Source organism: Cyprinodon variegatus, unplaced genomic scaffold, assembly GCF_000732505.1.
Source record: "Cyprinodon variegatus isolate N-32 unplaced genomic scaffold, C_variegatus-1.0 Scaffold61, whole genome shotgun sequence".
NCBI classification, from domain to species: domain Eukaryota; kingdom Metazoa; phylum Chordata; class Actinopteri; order Cyprinodontiformes; family Cyprinodontidae; genus Cyprinodon; species Cyprinodon variegatus.
In genome coordinates this window covers 740,277-763,955 of record NW_015150514.1, presented here as the reverse complement: position 1 = coordinate 763,955, position 23,679 = coordinate 740,277, and the positions used below count along the sequence as shown (strand labels likewise).

General features: G+C 38.7%; 2 protein-coding genes across 3 annotated transcripts in view; one reads left to right on the top strand and one right to left on the bottom strand.

Annotated features, from left to right (window-relative positions):
• LOC107082777 (casein kinase II subunit alpha'-like) overlaps positions 1 to 5,681 on the top strand; it is an 18,110-nt gene extending 12,429 nt beyond the window's left edge. For both annotated transcript variants that reach the window (XM_015371619.1, XM_015371620.1), the window contains exons 11-13: positions 2,767 to 2,915; positions 3,402 to 3,489; positions 5,317 to 5,681. In XM_015371619.1, the coding sequence (XP_015227105.1) occupies positions 2,767 to 2,915; positions 3,402 to 3,475 (223 nt within the window). In that variant the 3' untranslated portion in view covers positions 3,476 to 3,489; positions 5,317 to 5,681. The remainder of the gene's footprint in view (positions 1 to 2,766; positions 2,916 to 3,401; positions 3,490 to 5,316) is intronic.
• kiaa0895l (KIAA0895-like ortholog) lies at positions 5,325 to 22,467 on the bottom strand. Its single transcript, XM_015371618.1, has 7 exons — positions 22,283 to 22,467; positions 20,687 to 21,401; positions 20,468 to 20,611; positions 16,956 to 17,088; positions 14,876 to 15,181; positions 10,976 to 11,073; positions 5,325 to 10,298 (listed from the first exon to the last, which is right to left on the bottom strand). Exons 2-7 carry the CDS (start codon positions 21,359 to 21,361, stop codon positions 10,137 to 10,139), a joined length of 1,518 nt encoding a protein of 505 aa, XP_015227104.1. The 5' UTR covers positions 21,362 to 21,401; positions 22,283 to 22,467; the 3' UTR covers positions 5,325 to 10,136.
• Between the last annotated feature and the right edge of the window lie 1,212 nt (positions 22,468 to 23,679).

The window sequence follows — 23,679 nt, the reverse complement described above, 5'->3', positions numbered from 1 at the left end:
CTTTTATTTATTTTAGTTATTTTATCTTTTTGTGCAGCACTTTGGTAACCTTGTGTTTGTTTAAACCGTGCTATATAAATAAAGTGGATTGGAAAGTGGATTGCTTATCTCCTAAATGGATGGAGTGAAGCAGGAATAATCAGGATCTGAGGTTTTCTGGGATTCAGACAGAACCACTTTCCAAGTTTCAGATGGAATGCTAGAAGTTATCAGGAAGTTTCAGGAGGGAAATATTATCTGGGCACCTGGACTTAAAACTTGCATTTTAATAATCAGAAACAATCGTTCTCTTGTAACTTCACCATGACAAGGATAATATTAAAATTAAGCTACTTATTTGACATTTTATACAAAAAAAACTTATGCATGTTAGATGTTGGATATTTTATTTTACATGCTAATCTGAAGTAATCAAATATTAATGTTAAATGTGGACCATAAGCAGCTGAGAGATTAGAACATTTCATGTAGAATGTGATTGAAGAGGTTCAGATGGGATTTATTTAGAAAAGCTAAAGGACAAGTGTACACATTATAGGGAAAGATTAAAGGACAGTTAATAAAAGCCTTTTAAGTAATAAAAAATAAATTAGATATTCCTCTAAGAATTATTTAAACACTTGGATTTAACAACAAAATATTTCAGTATTAAATCCGTAAATATATTAAAACCAATGGTAAATATTGAAATAAATGGTAACTGATGGGATACATTCATCTGAAAAGGGGTTCAATACTCTCCTAAAGTTCCTTTGCATTGTTTAATGCATCATTATAAAGCCTCAAACTCAATGTGTATTTCTTGCATTTTGAATTGTGAAAAGCTTCCTGGATGGGAAGCGAATTGCCTTAAAACTTGGAAACAAAGTCCAGTGGATTATTTATTTATTTATTTTTTTAACTTTTTTTGGAAGGGCTATGGCCTGGATGACTGAGAATCTTCTCCAGCACAATGTACCATAAGCTATTGTGATTTGATAAGGCGATGCAAAAGGAGTTAGAATAGGAGGGGAGGAGCCAGATATAGGGTTTTATGTACAGAAAAATATTTTTAAATCGAATTGGCATGAAATACATAGACCTAAGAAATTTAACTGTACACAGATTTCTTGGTAAATCAATAAAACCAAAACTGCTATTAAATATGAAATGCAGTTCTTCATATATGGAAACTAGAGACAGAGAAAAAGACTTTCTAATCAGGGGGAAATTTTAAAAGAGAACTGAAGGGAGAACGTGCTTAGGTTGTGAAGAGAAAAAAAAATGGTTATAATCATTCTGTGGAAATTGGTGTCCAAAACACAAACATGTTCTATGGACTGAGATTAAGCACACAGATTTTGGACTTGTCAAGAATTGAAAGAGTATTAGCACTAAAAATGAAAAGGATATAGGACATAAAAACTTGTGACATATTTTATTTGGCAAACCTCCATACAACATAATACAAAAATATGATCAACATATTTTAAAAACAACAGCAATCAATGAAAAAACGGTGAAAAAAGGATTGATATTTAATTATAGTAAGAAGACACCACCAACAAAACTGGATAACTAGGTTAAAAAAAGAAAATTCAATAAAAAATAAAATAATTCCTAACAAAACATCAGTGTTTTATTTAATTGTGTTTAATATGTGTGATTAAGACTGGGCTCTCATTCCTGTTCACCTGCTCAGTGTGGTGTTTCAATCACCAAACTGCTGAGGGTGTTTATGTCATTGTGTAGCTGCTGAGAGCTTAGCAGGTGGTGTTTAAGACTGAAATTAGGTTAAGGGAACTAGAACAATGCAGTTAGAGCTTGCTGAACTGCAGATTTAAATCCGTGGAAGACAGTGTGGAACTGGTAATTTTCCATCTTTTTAAAGTGAAATGTCCTGCAGAGTTGTAATGTAATTCAGCAACAAAAAAAATCCAGGTATCAGTCAGAGTGAGCACACGACAGGTCAAAAACTGTTAAATAATCATTTTAAAAGACTATTCAAAGCCTGTTTGGATGGCTGACAGCAGCACTAAAGGAGCTGCAGGAAAAAGGGTTCCATTTGTAACCATCCATCCTTCCATTTTCCGTCATGCTTAATCCCATATGAGGTCATGACGGGTGCTGGTGCCTATCTACTTCTATCTACTGGCAAGAGGCGGGGTACACCGTGGACAGGTCGCCAGTCTATCGCAGGGCAACACAGAGACAAACAGGACAAACAACCATCCTCGCACACACTCGCACCTAAGGAGAATTTAGAGAAGCCAATTAACCTAACATTCATGTTTTTGGGAGGAAGCCGGAGTACCCGGAGAGAACCCACACATTCTCAGGTAGAACATGCAAACTCCATGCAGAAAGACCCTGGGCCAGGAATTGAACCCGGAACCTTCTTGCTGCAAGGCAGCAGTGCACTGAGCAGCCCGCATATTTGACCATTGTCAAGAAAACATTCAAATCTAGCATAAATTCCCCTAAACCTGGAGAAAGAATGTGTGGTGGTGAAACTATGAAAAGATGTGGTGCATGCAGACAGCTACAGATTGGAGTGAATGCTGAAATTAAAGAGCATTTAAAAAGGGTTGTTTAAGGGTTTTTCAAAATACATGCGACTAAAGTGCAGCTCATCTAATTTATTTTTCCAGCTTTGTTTCCCATTGAAAGTAGATAACTGCTAAATGCTCAGTCATTCTCTGTTATTTCATGTCACTAAAGCCAGCCAGAACCCACGCACTGAACTCCTTTGTAAACAAACCCATGATGCAGTCTCCATGTTTTTAGGCAATCCCGGAAGCGTTGGGAGCAGTTCATCCAGTCAGAGAACCAGCACCTGGTGAGTCCGGAAGCCCTCGACCTGCTGGACAAGCTGCTGCGCTACGACCACCAGCAAAGGCTGACGGCCACTGAAGCTATGAGGCATCCATACTTCTGTCAGTACCAGCAACACGTTTACATGAGATCCTGACTCAGAGAGTCTTCTTTATGTTGTCTTGTCTCCTTTCACTAAGTGAACTGTGAACACTGAAGTAAACGGATCAAATGGTTTTCTCAGTATTTCAACTCAAACCTTCCTCTGACATCATCAGGGTAGGAGTTCAGAGATCTTAGATTAGGCTTCAGGGAAACGCATCCAGTTTTAGGAATAACCTTACATTTCTAAAGATCAAAAGAGAAGAGCAGCTCTGTAAACTGATAATCCCTTCTACAGAAAGACCTGAAATAAGAGCTCCTCCGGTCTTTCCCATTAATTATTTTGCTGTTATGCCAGAGCTTGGATCCCAGCCTCCTGTCAGACACAATCCTTATGCTACCAGGAATTTTCCATGTATTTGACGTTTCCAGGATCTGCTTGTCTCCAATTACTCTTGTTGTGTTTTCTGTTATTGAGAATCAAACGGCTCATGTTTGTTCCTCAGATCCAGTGGTGAAGGAACAAGCAAACGCCAACACTGAAGGCACAAAGGCAATAAGCAGCTCCAATGCAACATGATAACCAGACAGCAGGTAAATCTTTTATCTCCACCTAAACACAAACTTTTGTTCTATCAACATGAGGAAAAGAACTACAAATGAAGTTTGAAAATAGTTTCACAGACAGAACTTTGTCAACTTTGAGAATGCAGGTGTTCCTGCTTGTTCCAGAGATAGATATGCTTGAAGTGCAAATCTAAATTATGGTTTAATTTTTTAGTTAGGTGGACACCTTTCAATGCTCAGAATATTGGGAACAGAGTTTTTCTCAAATCTCTTTGGATAAAAAAACCTCTGAACGTGGAGTGCGGTGCCCACAGAGTGCTTCCAGATTAGTGGTTTGTTTTAAAAGCCAATGTTTCTGCAAAGGATCGCATTCCAAGAAAAAACCTTTATTTAGGTTATTTCAAAGGGAACGCAAACTACTAGTTTTGTAACGCTACTCTTAGGTCATTGTATAACTCCTGTTAGTGAGTGGGGCTAAAAATTGTAGATGTACAGGAAAAGGAAAAATGCTAGATTTAGAAACAATGTGCCTCATGCAACATTTTTATTTTCTTGTCATAAATTTCTGTTACTTTTTCTCCTTTCACTGGTTTTTGCAAACACATCAGACATTTTTAATTTCAGCGAATGATTGTAAATGATCCTCGGAAACCTTATTCACCTGTGCATAAGTGAGCAGTTGTTCCTGAAAAATTTAAATCTGCATAATCCCGCCCTAATAATGCCAAATAAGGCTACACCTTCCCATGCTGGTCAGAAGGTTTTCATTCATAGAAATGGCTTTAAAGACAAAACAGAAAAACTCCAGGGGTTCAAAGATTGAGGATCTGTAAGTGAAGTGGATGCGCTGTAGAAGTAAAAATTAAAATAATTTGATCCGAAAATTGTCAAAATTAAAAACTTTTATGAAAATTGTGGTAAGAGGTGCAACATACGATGTAAATGCTTCAGTTTGCCATTAACCAACAAAACATTCAACAAGATCTGTTTTTAATGCACACCTATACTGAACATCTCCTGACGTCTATCATTCCTTCAGCATACTCTCCATCTGTCATACAATGCATTGATATAAAATGTAATTTAACATTTTATGTTAACGGTAGAGATTCCATATTTGGTGTAATAGCAAAGCCAAGGAGCTGCCAAGGACTAAAATAATTGCATTTCTTACTGTTAGAAGCAGCAACACTTGCTTAACCTCCTTTCTAAACTTTATATTTTTCTGTTCCAGACGTTATTTCAATAGCAGCTTGATCCCACAAATAACAAATGAAACTAGAGTCCCCTGGATACCTATATGCCGTCTACAGTTGTAGTGACCGATAGTTCTGTCATCAGCGAATATAAATGTCATTTATAATTGCTTCCAAATAACAATGTAGTCATTTTGTGAAAAACTAGGTTTGGATAACAGCTGACTGATTGCGCAAGACTCTTGCGTCAAATCTGGGGCATTCATATTTGTTCATACCAGAGCGATTAGAAATGGGAGAAACATGGTGAATGCGACATTTGCTCCTAAATCACTCGTACTAATGATTTAAGAATGAATTTGTTTGTGCAAACACTTCTTGCATGAGGCCCATTGTTAAAAAAATGTATGGTGTTTGAAGACATGCTCTTAAGGCCAGCCACATCTGCATTTATAAAATACAAACAGAAGTAATATATTGTTTAGCCAGATTTATAAACGGCACCAGGCAGTGTTAAAGGATCTGACTGCTTTTATTCAGCATATCTTGTTAAAGATTGTTTTTAATTTCAGTGCTGTATTATGCATTAATCTGACCCAGACCTGTCTACTTTTCTCATTAACAATTCTTTTTTTTTCTTTTTTTTTTAAACATTTAGGACAAATCTTTTTTTTTTTTTTTTTACCTCAACTTACAACCTTTTCTTGGCAGAAACCTCTGCCTCCACATCAACAGCCATACTGGAGCAAGATGTCAGTTTTTTGCAGCACACACACACTTACACACACAAACTCAACAAACGGACTGAACTTCTCCCATCAAAGCCAAGGGAACATGCAGTCCCATTTGACCGGATCTGACGTCCGTTTTTAAACAGTGACTGTCGTCGGATCAGAACCCAGCCTCATCGTTGCGGCAGCCGGAGATCCAGTTCCAGGTTTTAGCACTGACGTGGAGGCTCTTTTCTGCTATGATAGAACAAAAGTTATATTGAAAGAGAATAAACAGTTTTTATTTAAAAGGCATGTGTTGGTGTTTTCTTCCCCCTCCTCAGTGTTTTCATCACCATGTTAAAATAAAACATCAAGACCCAGAAGATTTTTGGCTGTCTAATAAAACTTGTCTTCAAGTCAGAAGCTCAACTCTGAGTAAAAGCAGGTCATTTAATGTCAAACTATCCAAGCGGTGTTCATGTAGTAAATACATTTCCCTACTAATCTATTAAGTTTGTTGGTTCTGAGGTCTAGGAAACCCTTTTACTGGTTTGCTACTGGCTTTTCAGTGTCTATTTTGATGTAAAAAGACCAGATGTGTTTTTATGTATTGTGGCCTTTTAGGCATAACATAGATTCTGTTTGTCTACATACTCTTAGTGTAAGAGAAAAAGCCCACATTCTGGTGTAGAAGATGAAGACATAGTGAAGACAGTTAATTAAGTAAAAAATAATAAAGTGATTTAAAGTCACAGTACTCTATAAACTGAAGGTAAAATCTTCATCTTAAAACTTTACCTGATGAAAGCAATCTAAATGGCATCCAGTCCTGTTTTGTGTGACTTCCTTAAAGTGTAGCCCTCACAACGGTAAGTATAAGATGAGCTAAATTTATATTTTGTTCTAATCACACCAACTTATTTTAGATTACTGTCCAAATCATGACCCTTCACATTAACATTCACTGAGCAGGGAAATAAGTGGGAGGAAACTAGAAACAACTTGTGGATAGCAAGACGTCTTCCCAGTCTGACATTCACCCTATAAACATTCCATTATGTTCAAAGGAGACTTAATTGTTTTTTTTAATCATTTTGCTAATGTCTCAGTGTGTTGTGACCAGAAACCACCGATCCAAAACAAACTATCCAAATGGAAGAGCTTGGTAATGGTAAAAATGATCATTTATGTGATCTAATACCCTTAAATAAACCACAGACCAAAGGGTTCAATAAGTGCGTGTGTTTAATAAATAACACTGGAAATTCAATATGTACTTCCAAAACATAAAAACACTTGTGCAACATTAGTGTGATACAGGTTGATGCATTCGTTTAGGAGAATCTGGGCCATAGTCCTGAGGAGGACATCGGGCTCAGATTTAAAATATTTCTGCTTAGGTGACTTAAACTGTAAACACAGCAGAGAAAACTTCAATCGCATCTGAAAGAGCAAATCTGAGTATTTAAAATGCATCAGTCTCCCCTTTGGATGACTGGCTTTATTTCAAAACCAGGCCTTCGACCCGGTTCTACCAATGTGATCGGAAAGCTTGGCTCAAACTGAATGCCCTGACTGATATCTGTAGCATCAACGTGGAAAGCAGCCTACAAACATACAGACTAATAGCTACAGATGATGAGCTCTACACCCATCAAAGGCACGCCAACAGCACCTGGCCTCCTCCTAAAAACTAAAACATCTGAATCAGGAGCTACAAAGAGCAGCTGTGCCCAGCTGTTTCACAAAAAGCCCTAAAAACGCCTAAAATACCACTTTGGCATTTCACCTAAAACAAAAACATTGGTTCAATATTTGGGAGTTCTTTGCTATTATAGAGGTCTTATATTCTCAGCTGAGAGTAGATATGATTTTAAATTTCTAATGTACCCGATTTGAACATTTTAAAAGATAAATCTGTATTAACAGGTGATTTGAAATCCACCTTTCTGTCTCAGAGTAGCATGTAATCTGAACATAATCTGAATCTGAAGTACCATGCATGGATTGAGGACATCAGCATATATGGACCAACAGATACTGACAACCTATCATAAAGAGAAAACCGTTGTCCACAAAACAGAATCTGATAGAATATCCTTTTTTAGATTTTATTTCAGTCAGGGCAAAATGAATCGCGGATGGTATAAATCTTTTCCTTTCTGCCCACCATATGTGAATTATTAGTTGAAAGAGGCTTTTCAAAGCCAGAAAGAGGCGTGGCTTAAGATCTATGGACAAGGTTTTGACAACAATAGTGTAATATAGCGTGAAACTTTAAGCTTCCTTCATTCACTGCAGATTAACGATGCTGGTTTCAATCTTAACTGGAAATCAGTACTTCTACCTGAAGACTATCATCTTGGTGAAAAGACAGATCATTTCAATTGTGAGTACCTTTCTCCTTAAAGTGAGTGCTTTTAATGTTAGTTTTGGGTAGCCATTTTTTTTTTGTAAGAAAAGTTTTGGAACTATTATAAATAACTTTTAAAGAACGCTGCTACAGTGAGGAAAATACGTTTTTGGACACCCTGCTATTTTGCAAGTTCTCCCACTTAGAAATCTTGAAGGAGTCTGAAATTGTCATCGTAGGTGCATGTACACTGTGAGAGATATAATCTAAAAATGAATCCAGAAATCACAATGTATGATTTTTTTTAAATATTTATTTGTATAATCCAGCTGCAAATAAGAATTTGAACATCTGTCTATGAGCTAGAATTCTGACCCTCACAGACCTGTTAAGTCGGCCTTCAAAATGTCCACCTCCACTCCATTTATTATCCTAAATTAAATGCACCTGTTTGAGGTCGTTAGCTGCATAAAGACACCTGGCCACCCCATGCAATCAGTGAGAATCCAACTACTAACATGGACAAGACCAAAGAGCTGTCCAAAGACAAAATTGTAAACCTCCAAAAGGCTGGGAAGGGCTATTGGGAAATTACCAAGCAGCTTGGTGAAAAAAGATCCACCGTTGGAGCAATCATTAGAAAATGGAAGGAGCTAAATATGACAATCTCCCTCACAGGGGTGAAAAAAAAAGCCCAGAACTACACGGGAGCAGCTGGTCAATGACCTGAAAAGAGCTGGGACCACCGTTTCCAAGGTTATTGTTGGCATTACACTAAGACGTCATGGTTTGAAATCATGCATGGCATGGAAGGTTCCCCTGCTTAAACCAGCACATGTCAAGGCCCGTCTTAAGTTTGCCAATGACCATTTGGATGATCCAGAGGAGTCATGGGAGAAAGTCATGTGGTCAGATGAGACTAAAATAGAACTGTTTAATCATAATTCCAGTAACCGTGTTTGGAGGAAGAAGAATGACGTGTATCATCCCAAGAACACCATCCCTACTGTGAAGCATGGGGGTGGTAGCATCATGCTTTGCTGTTTTTCTGTACCTTGGACAGGGCAACTGCACTGCATTAAGGAGAGGATGACCAGGGCCGTGTATTGGGAGATTTTGGGGAACAACCTCCTTCCCTTAGAGCATTGAAGATGGGTCGAGGCTGGGTCTTGTAACACTCTGGGAGAGCATATCAAGGTTCTGGTGTGGCCTAGCCAGTCTCCAGACCTAAACCCAATAGAGAATCTTTAGAGGGAGCTCAAACTCCGTGTTTCTAAACAACAGCTCAGGAACCTGACTTGTCTAGAGAAGATCAGTGTGGAGGAGTGGGCCAAAATCCCCCCTGTAGCATGTGCAAACCTGGTAAAAAAAAAACTACAGGAAAAATTTCAGTAAATGGGCTGTACTGATACAGCGCTTTTTCAAAGCACTTTGCCAGAGACAGACTTGACAAAAGTGCATCACACTACATTCAGTCATTCACCCATTCACGCACACACTGCCACAGCTAGTGATTATTATTATTATTTTTTTAGATTATGTCTCTCACAGTGGATTTGCACCTACGATTGGAAAACTTGCAAAATAGCAGGGTTTTAAAATACTTATTTTCCTCACTGAAAGTATTTTCTTCTGCCAGGGCTTCTACTTAAAAACAAGAAGAGGTTAAAAAAAACAACAACCAAGAAGCTCTGCAAAGATCCCAAATGTTGAACCATTACATCGGTGTGGCAAACAAAAGTCTGGCTGTTGCAGCAGGGGAACTCCAGGACGGGTCGTATCACAGTAGCATACTGAATGCCCACCGAGGACACATTAAGACAACACTGCTGATTAGCTTCACAATAACACTGATAAATAAAACCCCTGGGGGGATTTAAATGCCTGAGTCCAGTGGCACTTGATAATCCTTCATAATTTTAAGATTCCTGGCCTCAGTGACTGCGAAGCCCCCCCATGGTTTTTAAATGTTGTGTCCTTGGTGTTCTTTTTTTTTAAATGGAAAAAAATCTAAGGCATAGATACATTGTTTTTAAGATAAAATATAAAGCTAACACCAATGACATTCAAGTTGTTGCAAAGTAAAAAAAGGTCAAACAATTGCATAAATAAAGCGTGCCAGCTATGATTATGTGAGCATACATATATAATGGTTGTTACATAGTGATAATACTGAGGTATTTTCATGGGGGGGGGGGCGCAGTTAAAGTACACAGATCTGTGTGAAAAAGCAACACAAACATGCATCAGATTGAAAACAAAGAGGTGTCAGTGTGTTCTTCCCTTTTGTGTTCAAATCATTCAAGTTTTATAAAAGCAACAGTGACATTTTTAAGATAAAGCGTCATTAAGATCAGATATTTCAGTAAGAATCAGGGCACCAGATGAAACAAGTCTGTACCAACACCCTGATCAGGGAAGAAGCTGCTCCAGCGTTGGATCGTCTATCTCATTGACTGCCACAATGTGGTCCAGGTGCTGCAGGTAACGCACCTGATCACGCATGAAGTGCGGGATCCTGGTTCGATTCAGCGCCGCATGAGGGCGGAGCCTCTCAACGTCTTCAAAAGACACCTGCAGAACCAAAGGGTGACAGGTTGTAAATTTAGAAAAATCACTTTGGAAACCAATACTGGATTAAATAAACCTTCAAACCCACTTTGCTTTGAAGGACAGATTTTCTGTCCTTTTCTATGAGTGGCCTAAATTACAAGCCCTTGCAGATTGATTGGTTGATTATTCAGCTGACAAACACTTGACCTAAAATCCTTCCTTTTGTGTTTATACCAACAACAATAAAAGATAAAAAAAAAAAAAAAATGTTAGTAAAATGTTTGTCTAACGAAACAAAGCCGTTTTGGATGCCTACAGGCGCTACCCAGGGCTTAAAACGAGATACCTTCAAGTTTTTGCAAAGAAGAGAATAACTGCAAAATGAGTAGCTGTGGAGTTACATCAGCTCGGTCCTATTTTCTTTATTTTTCCTTTCATCTTGAACCAGTTGTAAACACCAGTATCGTTTAATAAAAAGTGGTATCAGGAGGCAGGGTTTTGAGGCTTCAGATAAGTTGGACAAGTTGCCATCATAAATAAAAAAAAGCATGTAGAACTTTGTACAAAGAGATAACAAACCTGTCCTGTGGGGCTACATTCATATGTTCATCTACCCGACCTTTATAGGAATATCAGCTTCCGCCGCTGAGAGCTCCAGGATCTCTGCTGTGAGACAATCAAAGCTGATGTTCCCTCACCTTTCCTAAGGACGTCAACATCTTAAAGTCGATATTCCTTCGATGTCTAAGAATCCGCAATATCCCATCCAGGTAGACCTGATCCTTACTGAAGCAGCCTAAAGGACACAAACAAAAACAATGATTCAATAATAAAACATGTATTTCCTGCAAGATAGATAAATACACAGCCCAGGCTCCATTTTACCCTGAGATTTGTTTTTCAGGCTACAGAGAAGCTGATATTTTATGGATGTTAACAGCTCATCACATGCTTGCCCAACTTAAGGCATTTTATCTGTAATTTAGACAATAACTCCCATCTCACTGACAAGAATTGTTGGTATTGTTTTTTATGATATAAATAGCTCAGGTTTATAGCAGGGACTGACAGATAGGGGCAAAAAAAATGAATACTTTCTGATGTTGTAAATCCCCCAACAGCTCATTGCAGATTTACTGACTAAAGCAATAAACTACAAAGTCTCTTCCCAGTTTATAAATCTAAATGATAATGAAAAGAGCCACATTTAAACCTATGTTAACCAATTTTACAGGAGTCGATATTAAAGGCAATCAGGGTGTTTCCCTAAATGACACCCTAATGAATGACTTTTTAAAACATGCTGGTCCTCCTGTAGGTCTGGTTGCTGTTAATCTGGACAGATTAGCAAATCTAATTAGCAATTCAAAGAAAGCAATTATAACATCGTCAAATATGCATACATACACACATACCTAGGTGTCTACATTTGTAGAGAGGTTTTTGATCATTAATCAAGAGAGCAGAGCAGCTCCACCCTTTGAAATAAGCCCTCAAAATAAACCACAAATTAAAAAAGCGCCAAGGCAGCTTTAACGGCATTGTTCAAGATATAGTTTTTTTCAAATGTAAAATACATTACAGATTTGTTGTCAGTCTATTAACCACCCAGACCTCCTGGGTATGGTGGGTTAATAATCTACATACCTACATACCATAAAATAAATCTGTCTAATACCTAAAACCAGAACCCAACACGGCAAAGCAGCTTTTAGTTTTTTGGTCCACTAATCTGGAATAAACTCCCAGAAAACCGTAACCAGTGAGATCCTAAATCCTCGGCATGTATGCGGTTAGATCCACCAGGCAGTCGCAGCTAATTACAGCAACTATAGTCTGAGTGTTTCCACCAGGTCCACTGCAATGCATTTCTGAAGCGTCCTTCACATACTCGCTGGCCGCTTCTCTCAAACGGATGGTTGTTTTATGGTTGCCGCTCTAACTCCACGCCACTGCAGTGCAGAGCAGATTATTCAGGCAGGAAGTCCGTTGATAAAACAGATCCAGACTACTGTGCAGACTGGATCCCATTTTCTTGACTTTTATTTACGGTAATAAAAAAAAATAAAAAAACTGTACATACAGTTGATGGACAACCATAATAAATATGAACATTTAATTAAAAGTATATATTTGATATCACCCACGATAGAGCCAAAGAAAACAGAGTAGGTTGACTAGAAAAAGAGAGCACACAGATGCTGGTAGTACTGGCAAAACAAACACTGTACTGATTTATTTTTCTATTTAAAGCCTGCATGTTTACTACTATAGTGCGATGATGCAACCTTGATGTGACCCGTGTCTAAACGAGCAGAGTTGCTACGCTGGTGCAAGGTAGTGTCCTATGATGTATGTTTTTCCAGTTCCTCTAGGTAATGGCTACAGTCCTACGAGGTTCATATTCAAATAGTTTGTTTTTTTTCTTTTGCTTTTTGATTTTCTTTTCACTTCCAGTGGAACCAAGGGATATTTGAAACAAGTTACTTTTTTGAGTCCCTTTGAATGCGCCATTTAAACATTAGTAGGTTTAGTTTGCAGTTCAGTTTAATTTCCCTGTATTATCATTTTAATCACCATTTCCTTTTTATTGCTTTAGTTAATTATCGGTTTTATTATTTTAATCTCTCCTACTGTGCCACTGCAATGTACTTGTGTGTTTTCCCTTTATATTTTCTCACTTTTAATAGTCTTGTTACTGAAATGAAGCTTATGAGTAAACTGTGCTAACCAGAAAGGAGTCAGTGCTATAATGGGGTGAATCCCCATTATTAATGGCTTTGAATCCTGAGGTTGTGAGTTCAATCCCCTCACAATTCTCCCCGGGCGCAGCATAATGGCAGCCCACTGCTCCCCAAGGGGATGGGTTAAATGCACAGATCTAATTTCGCTGTTCTGTACTGGTGACAGTGGAATGAAAATAAAGTTGAATTCTATTCTAATATTTTTAAACATAGCTACAAGCATAAGTTATAAACAGCTGCAAGAAGATGTTATAAACAGAGCAAGAAAAAGTTATAAACAGAGCAAGAAAAAGTTATAAACACAGCTGCAAGTAGACATTATAAACACACTTTATAAACACAGGTATGAGCAAACTTTATAAACACAGCTGCAAGGAGACTTTATAAACACAGCTATGAGCAGACTTTATAAACACAATTATGAGCAGACTTTATAAACACAATTATAAGCAGTCTTTAAAAAGAAAGCTGCATATATAAACATGCAATTGAACATTTTATAGTGTAAATATGCATTTGCTGATGCTTTTGGATTTTATGCTAGCTACAAAAACAAATTTTATAAAGGTTGCTTTATGTAAAACATTTTTAGCACTAGTCTGTCATCGTAAAGTGACTATGGCACACTTTTCCATCAAAAAATAATAATTTGAAGAATATTAATATACCAAACCAAGACATTGTTACAGAATAAAGACAGAATAAAATAAACTTTTGACCCAAAATAGACAACGTCAGGGCACATGCATTGTACCAGCGTAATGTATGAACAGTTAAAGTAGACAGTAGGTTGCTCAAAAACAAACTTAATTTGGTAAAACAACACATTTGTGCTTGGTTGCAGTAATATTGTGACACTTGACATCAGTTTACAGTTTTTCATTTGGAGTGAAGAGAATTAGCACTGCTTGAACGGAGCTGTAAAACCGAGCAGAGCCAGCTGGACTGGTCTGAGCAAGCACAGCCTGTTGTGATCTGAGGATTTGTAAAATATCAAGCCTTCTGACAAAACTTCTCCAGCCATTTCTGTCTCAAGACAGATAAAGCATTCCAGTGCTTCTTGTTAATAATAGAAATCTGAAATAACTATAATCAGAATAAGAGATCAGTTCCAAAGGCCAGTCATGTTCATTTTATTTCTAATAAACAACAGGAAACCAGTTCTGCTCATGGTCTGCATTATACTAATGTCTAAAATTGTTTAGCTGATTCATGCTTTTATATTTTCTGAACATAGCAAGTAGATATACCTGCTTAAGAATTAAGATTTTTATTTTAAAGATAAAACTCCACTTTCATGCGTTTTATTATAGAACTAAATTAATAAAAACACATTAGAATGATGAAAATTCAAAGCATATGGCATGCTGAAATAAATGCATCACTGAAAGGTTGAAAAAAAATTACAAATCAAGTAGTGTTTCCTAAAAGTCTTAAAAATCATCTGTTACATGTGCTGCTCCTCCACGCTGCTCTAATACGGCTCCAACGCTTACAAAGCTGCGCCCTAAACGTCTGCTCTGCTATCCAATGATAGTGACTGAAATATTTCAGCTGTGTAGCATTTATTTCAACAGTATGAGTAACTGTATTTGCTATGAGGAAAGGAAGTCACAAGCACTTTAAGGGAGGTCTATCTCTATAAAATCAAAACTCATGTCTTGATGAGTCGATAAAGCTGCAAACAAGTTTACAAATAAAGCATCTTCTAGCAGCTAAAGACATGATAATAATAATAATAATAATAATAATAATAATAATAATAATAATAATAATAATAATAATAATAATCTCTTCATGGACAGTTAATAATTGATCCAATAAGGGCAAAAATATAAACCTAAGTGTGCTCACCAGGCTGAGAGGTGTCCGTCTGTCCCCTCTTGGCTCGTAGACAGTACTCCCAGCGGACGTCCGGGTTTTGGACAAAGCGTGATATGTGGCTGAAGAGCTGGCTGAAGCTCATACTGGAGGCATGGTACACTGTGTAGTAGAGCAACGCAGCTCGCCACAGGTACGGCTGCTTCCTTAGCAGAACGCTGTGCAGGCTGGCCAGGCCCTCCTCTGTGGGGTTAGCCGGTTTCAGACCGAACTGCTTCCTGCCTTCGGAGGAGGCCCACGGCTGCAGGTTGTTGTTCACTCCTCGCAGGTAATGTGTGCCTGAGGAGAAGCAGGGAGATGCTGCAGCTAATTTCCCACAGATCCTAAAAATTATGCTTTAAATGTACAAAAAACTAAAAAACACTATATTACTTCACCTCTTTCCATCCTTCCCCTTTGATTCCTCCACTGACCCACTCTATTCTTTCTTTTCTAAACCCTCCTTTTCTCCCCTTCATAGTTCTTCCAGTATCTCCCCTCTTTCCAAACCCCTTCTACCTTCACTTCTTTCCCTTCATTTTCTTTCCCTCCCTTACATTTCTTTCCTTTTCATCCAACTTCTCCTTTCCTCTGTCCCTTCCTTTCATCCTTCATTCCTCACCTTTTCATTAATTAATTTTCCTTCTCTTTCCCTCTCATGTTATCTTCTTCTGCCACCCTTGTTCAGTTCTCTGTATCTCTTATTTTACTTTTCCTGCCTCAGTTCCATCCTTGCCTCCTTGCCTTTTTTCCTCTCATACACTTCTGCCTTACAGCAACACAACAATAGCAAAGGATCACAAAATGCAAACGAGGCAGGGTTCAAAACTCAAAGACAGATAAAACATGGCGTATCAGGGTGGTTTGTTATTATCTTAGCCTTCTTATAAGTTGGAGAGCCTTCAGTCTTTTTTGAGTTACAGAGAAATCATTTATGTAAATTTGATTTCTAATGAAACATATTTATAAGCTTTAATGCAGACCTGCAAAGAGGTTTTGGCACATCCATAAATGTCAACAAAATAGAGCAGCATTTTTTTTTTTACTCGTTTAACTGCAATCTGTAAACTGTAACTGTCCAACGAAGATCAAAGGAACTGCATATTTGCTGTATGGCAACTTTTGAAAAAATATCAGCTTTTAACAGGAATTATTTTATTAAATCAGTTTGTACAGAAACAGATGCTATCAAACAAGCTAGATTTCTAGTTTAAAATATATAAGGATAAATTCTCAGTGCAATTAAAAATACATTACTGAACCCAAAGTAAATAGAAATCCTGCATTACAAGTAATCGGCCAACTGCAGTTCTTGCCTTCTCCCTACCTCACTTCCCTGACCTCTGCCCTTTCCTTCCTCCCGGTGGAACCAAACAGAACTTCCACCATCTGGATCATTCAACCATAACTGGCTGCCAAGGTCATTGTTTCAAAGACGGTTGGTATATTTCTTGTTTTCTTTTTGGAATGAATAGAAACCTTCTGTTAATTTTCTTTATATTAGTTATGCTATTATTTTAATTAAAAAAAAAATATAGATCAGATGTTCTCCCCCCCTAAAAAGACAGTTTGAATATATACAGGAGGATGATATATTATAATATTTTAAGGTAAATCTCCAGATATTTTTAAGGCCAAAAATGTTCCTTATTATGATTGGACGAGCGCCCCGACTTTAATGGCAGTTATTTAAGGGCAAGGCAACAGAACAGAGCCCCCGCTTTCCTTTCCTCCCTTTGTTTTCTGACCTGATCTCCTTGTTTTCTTCCTTTCCTGAACGTCTCAACACACAGGGGAAAATTGGACAGGCTGCTGTTTACTCCTACAGGTTCTGATTTATTTTCAAAGCTATCAACTTTCATATGAATTAATGGTTCCTTAGAAAACTGCTGAGCTGCTTTAAAGTGATACATCAGTATCCTGGAACCAGTTTGGGCTCACTTCGCTCTCTGTATGTAGTTTCCATATCTGCAGTGATTAACAATGATTCAGAGCGTCTGGTTTGGACCTTTCAGCTGTGTGGCCAGATCAGTCATGACAGCTATGGTCTGGTATCTGTGGAACTGCAGCTCACCGATCTCATGCCTCAGCATCCCCTCCAGCCAGTGCTGACGAGCCCCGGCCAGGTTAATGGTCAGAGTGGGACGGCAGCTCTCCACCACCATGACTGCCTGCGACAGCAGCTCGTCAGAGAGACGCACCACCACCTGAAAACACAGACAGAGAGCTATACACACCTGCAGCAGCTAATCCAGCTCTGCAAGATGCTACACAGGCTTGGGTTACAGACTGCTCCACGTTATTGGATCAGACTTTAACTCAAACACCTCAGATAAAGGAGACGCTGTACCTCAATGGAGGCATATTACACAGAAAGCACATTTATATCCTTTTAAACTCAACACCAAAGGATTTACACATGACCTGGATTTAACCATGCAAACAAATAAAAGGCTTTCAGAGAAATGTCCAAATATCCTGTTTCAGAGAGCTTAGATTAATGGAGCGGTTTAAGAAAGCTAAGAGCGTGCAGTGGCAAGTGCAGCGAGGTTAGAACATGTTTGAGTTTTTGTCAGCTTGCATCCACAAACTTACCTCAGCTCGGTTTGATTAGGATTTTATTCAAAGAAAAGCACAGAGAAGCACTTTCCAGTCATTTTAACATGCTCTATTGTACATTTTTTAACATGTTCATTAATCTTTTGCACAATATTACTTTCAGACAATAGGATTTCACCTTCTCAGTTGTCTATTTTGAGCTCCTTTTAAAATGAGCTGTTTAAGGGCTCTGTCACTTTTATGCAAATTAGGTGATACTTATGCATTAAAAGTGGTTCTACAGTTTTACTGTATGGAGGCATGAACACAGAGAGATGAAAATCCTCTAATTTCCATTTGATAGAAAATGTGATAAGGATCCATTTCTGTAGTTCATGTTCTACTTGGTGTTGTTTGTGGTTGTAACTAAACAGAGCAGAGACTGACTCATTCCTGGACTCATCCTAGACCAGGATGAAACGATTAGCTCATTAAGGGACACCTTGTGTCACGCAGCCACGCTTTGTAGTGGTAATGGCATAATCTGGATTTTGCTAGACTTACAACATAAACCTTACAATAAAACACAGTTTCTAAAGCTGGAACATATTGAATAAACAGAAGAAAAAAAAAATAGAAAAGCTTCCCTGATTGTTAAGGAATATCTAGCGTTACTGTAGCAGGATTAAGACTGAACATCAGGGAACATAGAACAAATTTATATCTTTACAGATTTCTGGTTTAAATAAGGGGCTGCTCAGTGGCGCAGTGGGTAGCCCTGCTGCCTTGCAGCAAGAAGGTTCTGGGTTTGATTCCCGGTCCGGGGTCTTTCTGCATGGAGTTTGCATGTTCTCGCTGAGCATGCGTGGGTTCTCTCCAGGTACTCTGGCTTCCTCCCACAGTCCAAAAACATGACTGTTAGGTTGATTGGCTTCTCTAAATTGTCCTTAGGTGTGAGTATGTGTGTGAATGGTTGTGTGTCTCTGTGTTGGACTGGCGACCTCTCGCTCATTGACAGCTGGAGATAGGCACCAGCACAAGCGTGTAAGAAAATGGATGGTTTAAATAAATACTTTGGCATTAAATTAGCACCAAGACATATTACAACTATAAATTTAAAATGCTTTTTATTTCCTTACCAAGTAGTTTTAATGTTTGACCATATGTGGGTTGGTCAGGATTTATTTATGTTCAGAAACTGTAACGGATTTTGTTCCATCATCCCTTATTTTAATATTTGTAATGTTAAGGATCAAAAGTAAATGACGTTTGCGAGAGCGATTCCCCGCCTGTGTGACACAGTTGCGACAGAGTTTGCTAAAGCAGCCGACTCCAACACCACAAACTCTTGCCTGTGGCTCTTGGGCCTTGATGGGGGAGACACACTGTGGTTTTCAGCTGAGGTTACATCGTAGCCACCAAATCCCCTTTAGAGAAGAGTCTATGTTTTGCTGCCGAATCAGACTGCATCCTGTCTATGATTCACATGGAGCTGAATGTAGTGTCTTGTTTTTCCTGTGTTTCAAACCAGATTGAACACAGTTTTTTTTTTGCTATGTTCAAATTGGATTACTACTCTATCCGTTTTCTATCCTCCTGATCTCCTATCATGGGTAAAGTATAATTTTTTTGTTTAATGTTTCTTTTTTTTTTTCTCTGTCCAGCTTGACTCCAAAACTGACTGTTGACCCGTGCACTTCACATTAGACCCATTAAATTGCCCCTGAATTGCTGCGTAGTCCAACTAAAATAGACCTGGGTTCCATCTCAGTCAGAGCTAAACGCCATCAAAGAGCGCTAAACGCCACCCCCTCGTCAAACACGATTTTCTGTTAGATCGGTCGCAAAATCTAATTCGGTGTGTTCTGGCCTTTACTGTCTGCTTAATTCTCTGTTTCCATTTGTTTGAAGAGTTAAGCTCTACGGTTGGACTGGCTTGCATTGTTAGCTCCAAGCTACTTCATGGTAACAGCCATTTTATGAGTCCTCTAACCTTGTGCTCAGCCCCGGACACCAGTTCAGCTGGACCGCCAGGGGCCAGCTGAACTAACCCATTCTGTGGAAGGCCTATTACACGTGCGAGGGCATGCACCTGCCCATTTCTCCTCATGTACTCTCTGTTTAAAAGTTGCTGTTTGCATCACTCATACAAGCTTACTTTCTAAAAGAAGATATGCAATTTTTCCGCTATGTCACATTCACCACCAGTAAGTGAAAATGGGGACGAGCACGTAGGACGACCTTATGTAAACATATTACCAGAATGATTGACAATTAGGAGGACAACTTATTTCATGATCCACTGGGAAAAAGAAAATTCTCTACTATACCTTTAATGTATTCCTGAGTCATTTTTGATTTTTCACTGTTTGATTGCATTTTAAATATCTGCGTCAGGGTTATTCACATTTTTCTGCAGCTACGTTAAAGGAAACCTTGAATGCTTTTAGCCTTAAAACTTAATTATTCCTCAGAGACTTTTGAACAGACTCTTAAAACCATTTCCCCTTTTTATTTGTTTTATTTTCTTATACTTATTTTCAATGGAGTTTAGTGTTTGCGTACTTATTGGATACAATAAAATTGAGTTTGATTATTAGCTGATAGTTACCATTGTTTTAACCAGCGGTCTTTTGTGGTTAATCCATGCAGTGATTATCAACTCCACTGATAGCCATAGTTTACTGAATTGATGAAGGCAACTGGATTTTAACAGCCGCTCCAGTCCATCCTTTACATAAAAGATTAAGAACCCTGGTGAATAAGGAATTTACAGTTACAGTTATTTAAATAATAATCATTACTTGGTTTTACCCTATTTGAATGACCTATTAATTATCTAGAACTGAGTAGAAAAAAAAATGAGTAGAACTGGAAGTTCTACTCATTTAATATATTCATAACAGTCTGTTAAAATTGCACAATGCTAATTAATAACAATTAAAGAATATAAAAAAGTCTGAACAGGAAGATTTAAAGCAGACAATAAAAAAAGCAGGCAGATTTTTAAAACATCCTCCAGATTTAGCGTCATCTAGCTGAACTCACCTCCCCAACACAGCCCTCCTTTTGCAGGTATTTGCGTACCGCAGCCCAGACCTGGCTCTTCGGCAGAACGTTGCCACCTGTCACCTCCTCAAAGTTCTCATAAGTGCCAAACTTCCTAAGGACGCACTCCATGATTCCCACCGCCTGTGGACAATCAGAGACAAACACAATCATCAACTGGACTCTAAGGCAGGGATTAAAGGTGAGATCTTTACCCACCTGCTCCAGGAAGAGGCCTGAACCCTCTCTGTATTTGTCCAGCACGCTCCTTGGCTCTGGTTGGGCGTACTCAAACTGAGGCTCGTACTTGTAGTCGGACTGGAAAAACGTCTGTTTCTCCTGCTCCAGGTTCAGAGGTCTCAGGGCGACTAGCAGACAAGGACGGGCTGGCGAGCTAAGCGCAGACCCCACTGATCCTTTAGCTATGTGAGGCAGGGAGGTAGCGGGTCGCATCTGCCCCCTGCCAGCCCGCAGACCCAAGGGGTAGTTGACAGAGCAGGTGCTTTCACTGCGCCGCATCCAACCGCCCGCTTTAAGGCTTGGGCTTGTAAGGCTGCGCGTCGGCGGCGAGGGAGCGGCTGATCCACTGCGCCAGGGGGGCTGCTGGACCCTCCGGTCAGCCACTTCCTGGGACCCTCTCAGACGCTGCGGTGTCACCTCCATACTGAGGGGGCGATGGAGCGGTGCCCTGGCTCTCCTCTCCACCCCCTGCCCCCCACCCGTCAGGCTAGGCATCCCGTTCTGCGACACCTTCTCCCTCTTGGTGGCACTGCTCCGTTTGGCTTGAGGTCTGTCAGTTTTTGTGGGATCTGGACGGACATCTCGCTCCAAACTATCCCTGGTGTTTTCACCATCGACCTGATCCATGAAGACTTCACCTGAGTCCAACACCATCACCACAGCTGCCGCGCCTCAGGCTTCACCTCATCTAAACCTGTTTAAAGAAACAGTACAAACATCACTAATGACTTTTGTTACCCGTTCAACATAGTTTGTCTTCACATTCGAAGTTGTTTTAGGAATAATGGCAATTAACAGTACAAATGAATTACAGGTGGCCTGCAAACAAATTATTTTTGTGTCTGGAAGCATTATGACTGGGTTTCCTTTTTTGTTGTTCTCAAAGTTGATGTAAAAATTAGTGGAGTTAAATACAGGTCAATCCTGGAAGATGACTTGCTTGGATGCTGCAGAAAATTTCAGAATGAGGTGGAAGTTCCTCACAGCAAAAAAAAAAAAAAAGTTATAATGGAATGGTTTAAATCAAAGCACTGAATCTGTTAGAATGGTCTAGTCAAAGTAAAGACCTAAATCTAACTGAGAAAATGAATTAAAATAAAAATGGTGTCTACAGATTCTCACTATCTAGTCTGACCTATTATATAAAACCAAAGTAAAACACTGAAGTTTGTGGCTCTACCAACAATATAGCACCTTCAATGGGTATGAATGAATAAATGAATGGATTAATGAATAGCTGTGATTTAAAAACTTTTCAATGTTTCTGGGTGAATAGAAGGAGCGAAATGGACAGATGCATTTAAACAGGGTGATTTTGGATAGCATGTCAGTCATTTGTTGGTGGATAAATCCAGGATATCCGGATAGAAACTATCCCAAAAGGAAATAAATCTCTGCATTTCCATCCCATGGTAGAAAATAACTGTTGGTAAAAGCTCTTTGAATTGACGGATACAAAAAAACATCAAGCTGAAGCTGAGAAACAAAACCAACTCAGTTCAGCGTTTACATTATTTCCTGTATGGGACCTTTTAAACTCAATAAACCGCACTTGAAGTCGCTAAAAACACTCACCAAGCTATAATAAAAAAAAAGAAGAAGAAAGTCCCGGTTCTCCTGGTGAGGATGGGAAGGTTTTAGCGGCTCCTTCCGCTCGCAGCCGAAGCGGAGCCGCGTTTGTTTCCACCGGGGGACGGTGATGGTGATTAGCGGATAACGGATTAGGGAGGAGCGGGGCCTGAGGCGGCTGGGAGCCGGCCACCGAGCGGCGGATGTGTTGGAAGATATGACGCGGCACGCCCTGCACTACGTCACCCAGCTACGTCACTACGTCCAACAACAGATGAGGGACGGACCGCACTAAATTGGTTGAATTATTGTGTTGTTCAGCAGTTATTAACTTAATTTACCGCAAGATAAGAATCATAAAGAATACAGTTGTGATAGAATGAAATTAAACCCTTCTTCAAATTTCATTTTTTTTGTATCATGCTTCAAGTAAAAATTAGACTTAGACATTTTATCTGTCATTTAGTTTACACAAGTGTAAAACAAATAGAAATTTTGTTTGGAACCGCTCTCTAGACAATTTCATCTTTTCAAAAGAGCAGCCTTGAAAATTAGTAAAACAACAAAAAAAACATATCTTATCAGAATCTATAATTACTTATTTAGCGCAACAAAGACTTAATAACATAGAAGAAGAATTTCAAAGTGTGAACAAAGTAAGAAGATCTTTGATGTTTCAATTTGTTTTAGATTGGGGTGGGGGCATTGAGCTAGTAAAATCCAGACAATTAAAATAAAAAGTTTTTATATCAGACAGATTTAGAGACAGACAAGAGAGAAAAAAAATCTGTCATCCCATCACTTTATTTTTTATTATATTAATAATATATCTCTACATGCATTAAATTAACATGCAGAGAAACAGGCTGAACAGAATTTCCAATTCAACCTGATAAATATGTGTAGCTTTTTCCTTGTAATGACAAAAAAAAAATGCTGACTGTGGATCCAGTACCAATATAAATATATGTATAACAAAATGAAACAATTGGACTAAAAAAACAAAACAAAGCAACAACAAAAAAAATTACCTTCTGTAACCTGAAGCATAGGCTTCTTCTGAATAATGCAAATTAGACACTCAAGCAAAGCAGAAGCACATTATCAGTCGCCGTGATAAGTACTATTTGAAGAGTGGTGACTGTAAGGAAGGAATTAGGTAGAAGAAGAAGTAGTTTGCTTCCTATCACCAGTTCAGGGAGAATCGGACATCCTAACATTCCAATGCACTGCTAGGAGCTATACTGCTGTCCACAATCCTTCGCATGAAAGGATCTATGAGCGTATTAACAAAAATATTTTATTTCATGACATATACTCTATGTGACTTATGAAAATGTTCACGCCTACGTATGATCTCAGTTTTATAATGAAGACTTTCAACCGTTCGTTACATTTCTGTC

Coding starts and splice junctions, on each gene's coding strand:
- kiaa0895l (XM_015371618.1), bottom strand. CDS start 21,361: ATGGTGTTGGACTCAGGTGAAGTCTTCATGGATCAGGTCGATGGTGAA. Junction 17,089..20,467: donor AGGAGGGCTGTGTTGGGGAG/GTGAGTTCAGCT, acceptor CTGTGTTTTCAG/GTGGTGGTGCGTCTCTCTGA. Junction 11,074..14,875: donor GACGGACACCTCTCAGCCTG/GTGAGCACACTT, acceptor TGTGTCCTTTAG/GCTGCTTCAGTAAGGATCAG.